A 3,437-nucleotide genomic window follows, 5' to 3' on the forward strand; every position below is an offset into this window, starting at 1 on the left:
GCACTGAGGGCCGCACACTAAAACATGCGGGGGCCATTTTCATATTTTTTATTTCCAAAACCTTTATAATAAGGAGATTTTAGGGATCCCCTCAAGTTTGGTCCCAAGGACTGAGAATGGTCTCAGTCATAATGTTAGAAAATAAGTCATATATTATTATTTATTTATTTTTAATTCAACGCTTAAATCTTTAGATCAACTTCAGGTCTGTTGATAAAAAGTTTTTATTTTTTATTTTTATGTTTTATGCCCTATTTGTCAAAACCCTGTTTTTTAATGGTTTTTTATTTTATTTTTATTTTTATTTTTATTTTTATTTTTATTTTTATTTTTATTTTTATTTTTATTTTTATTTTTATTTTTATTTTTATTTTTATTTTTATTTTTATTTTATTTTTTATTAATCAATCCAACAAGACAATACACAGCAATACTATAACAATGCAATCCAATTCCAAAACCAAAACCAACCCAGCAGCACTCAGAACTGCAATAAACAGAGCAATTGAGAGGAGACACAAACACGACACAGAACAAACCAAAAGTAGTGAAACAAAAATGAATATTATCAACAACAGTATCAATATTAGTTACAATTTCAACATAGCAGTGATTAAAAATCCCTCATTGACATTATCATTAGATATTTATAAAAATTAAAAAAAGAACAATAATGTCACAGTGGCTTACACTTGCATCGCATCTCATAAGCTTGACAACACACTGTGTCCAATATTTTCACAAAGATAAAATAAGTCATATTTTTGGTTCATTTAATAGTTAAAACAAATTTACATTATTGCAATCAGTTGATAAAACATTGTCCTTTACAATTATAAAAGCTTTTTACAAAAATCTACTACTCTGCTTGCATGTCAGCAGACTGGGGTAGATCCTGCTGAAATCCTATGTATTGAATGAATAGAGAATCGTTTTGAATCGGAAAAATGTCGTTTTTGAATTGAGAATCGCGTTGAATCGGAAAAAAAAAAACGATTTATAATCGAATCGTGACCCCAAGAATCGATATTGAATCGAATCGTGGGACACCCACAGATTCACAGCCCTACAAAATATGCAATACTTCCCACCAAAAATTTCAAAGTGGAATATTTGACGTGAATTCATTGGAGTCTTAAATAGGTCAATAAATCATAACAACATACATTTTCATGTATTATTGCTTTTTGAGCGATGGCAGTTTAAAAAAAAAAATAAAGTCTCACTAAAATTATTGGGTATCCAAAAGGGCCTCATTAAGAGAAGTGTTCCAAAAAAAAAAGTCTTTTTTTTTTTTTTTTTTTTACTTTAAACGCTTAAATCTCCATATCAACTTCAGACCTATTCGTCGATCATATGGTTTTATTTTTTTCACTGTGTTTTTGTTTATTTTATGTTAAGGAATTAGCTGCGGGCCGCACTTTGAATACCCCTGATTTAGGGTATCTGTATCTGTATGTGAAGTTAAAAAAAAAGTAAAGAACTTCAAAAATGTGCAAATATGAGTCTGTTTAAGAAACAATATCAACCTGTCAGAGTACATGTCTGATATCACTATTTTGGAAAAGTGGTTTGATCCAAAAAGCTCTGCTTCTTCCTTCTCCTTTTGGACATGTTGAATTATCGAAGTGCAAGTGTGATTTTTTTGTTTTGTTTTCTTTTGTGCTGTACATTTTTAATATGATTCAAATAAATTGTTAATATATTCAGTAGTACCTTCACAAAACATTCAGTTCTTTATTATCAAACTAATCTTTTTATTTTACACATTAAAATTCACAGTCTATGAAAACATGAACATAGTTTTGGGGTACATTGTAATTAATATACATTTGAATACGGAAGGTGTTACAAAAAAACAACAACACACCAGCCGAGTCGCAAGTTATTTGCATGAAATATGTACACTGTATATTGTGAAAGTGAAAGTAAAAGCAAATGTTGATTTAGCTGAGTGATATAACAGAATATTTCCAAGTAACTGAGGGTTCTTTTGCATCTAAAGTCTTATTGTATCTTAATGTAATTATATTTTTCATTTCCAAAGCTGACCTTTATCAGGGATCGTGCGTGATGAACACAGTGATGTGTCCGACGTCCATGAGCACATTTGGACCAACACCGGTACTGTAACAATCCCTGTTCTTCATGCAGCTTGCAGTTCTTCACTTTGCTAGGATGCTCTCAATGCTGAAACCTTTGCATTTGTCCCTTCTGGGAACATGTGCTCTGAAGCCGGACTCCAGAGCAGCGGAGTAGCAAAGCTGGGCCGCGTTCTCCATCTGTTGCGTCGGTGATGGCTCAGGTGTGTGCTGGTCCAGCTTCCTTCTGGTGGGTTTGACTGCACGGCACACCTTCTGTTTGTGCGTAAGAAGATTCTGCTCTTCCTCAGAGGGATTGATCGCGACCAGAACCGATTTGGGGTCTGCTTGAGTCTCAGTTCGCTTTGCGTCCTGCCTAAGTGTCATCTCCACCACCAAGGACGCTTTGGGTTTCTGAGAAGAGACATGGTCTCTGATGGAGTCTTTGTTGTTCTTGTGTCCTGCAGCATCCGGCTGACTCTTTGCCTTCCTCTTTCTCCGCCGGTAGTTGCCATTCTCAAACATATTCAAGCACTTGGTGTCCAGCGTCCAGTAGCTGCCTTTCCCGGGTCGCCCCTTCTCTCTGGGCACCTTGATGAAGCAGTCGTTCAGGGAAAGGTTGTGGCGGATAGAGTTCTGCCAGCCCTGCTTGTTATCCAGGTAAAAGGGGAAGCGATCCATGATGAACTGGTAGATGCCGCTCAGTGTTGCACGCTGATCCGCCGCGCTCTTGATGGCCATAGCGATGAGCGCGATGTAACTGTAGGGTGGCTTCTGTGGGGGGTCCTGGCGGTCCGGCATAAGGCTCAAGGCAGCGGGTCCACTGTCCCCTCCGTACAAGTAGATGAGTGGGGGTCCGGAGAGGCTCAGAGCCGAGGACGGTAAAGCAAATCTGTGGTAAAAAGTCATCATTGATTCTTCCCGGGGGGAAAACACACTCTCCTCTGAACGACTCCCCAACTTTCATCAGCTCCGCAGAAGAAATGCAATAACTGCCGTACTTTTGCTCCGTTGTGTTGAAATAAGTTGTCCAGCATAAACTGCGGGTGCTGTCTCAGCCCACCCACATTAATTAAAATGTAATTGCTCTGAGAGTCCCTCGTGGCCCCCCCCCCCCCCCCCCCCCCCCCCATTCTGCCTAACAACCAATCAGGCGGCGGCTTATTCCCCGGTCTGTTTATAGAATTAGTCGCTTGATAAGTCTGCCCACCCAAGTTGAATCAAGCTGTGTTTATTTGGGAAAAAAAATCCCGGCCACCCAATACATAAACGGACTGATGTGCTGTTGAAATAGCAAGTCCACCTCCGACGCTGAGAGTTGCTCACACACACAAAGAGCAAACAAACATTGCAGTC

At 38.6% G+C, this 3,437-nt stretch overlaps 1 protein-coding gene across 1 annotated transcript; it reads right to left on the reverse strand.

The window, feature by feature from the left end:
• Nucleotides 1-1,634: 1,634 nt before the first annotated feature.
• On the reverse strand, nt 1,635-3,093 carry foxl1 (forkhead box L1). Its single transcript, XM_061969279.2, has one exon. The coding sequence runs from the start codon at nt 2,991-2,993 to the stop codon at nt 2,166-2,168; it is 828 nt and encodes a 275-aa protein (XP_061825263.1). The 5' UTR covers nt 2,994-3,093; the 3' UTR covers nt 1,635-2,165.
• Between the last annotated feature and the right edge of the window lie 344 nt (nt 3,094-3,437).

This window comes from Nerophis lumbriciformis, linkage group LG10 (assembly GCF_033978685.3).
Source record: "Nerophis lumbriciformis linkage group LG10, RoL_Nlum_v2.1, whole genome shotgun sequence".
In the NCBI taxonomy this organism is placed as follows: Eukaryota; Metazoa; Chordata; class Actinopteri; order Syngnathiformes; family Syngnathidae; genus Nerophis; species Nerophis lumbriciformis.

Coding starts and splice junctions, on each gene's coding strand:
- foxl1 (XM_061969279.2), bottom strand. CDS start 2,993: ATGATGACTTTTTACCACAGATTTGCTTTACCGTCCTCGGCTCTGAGC.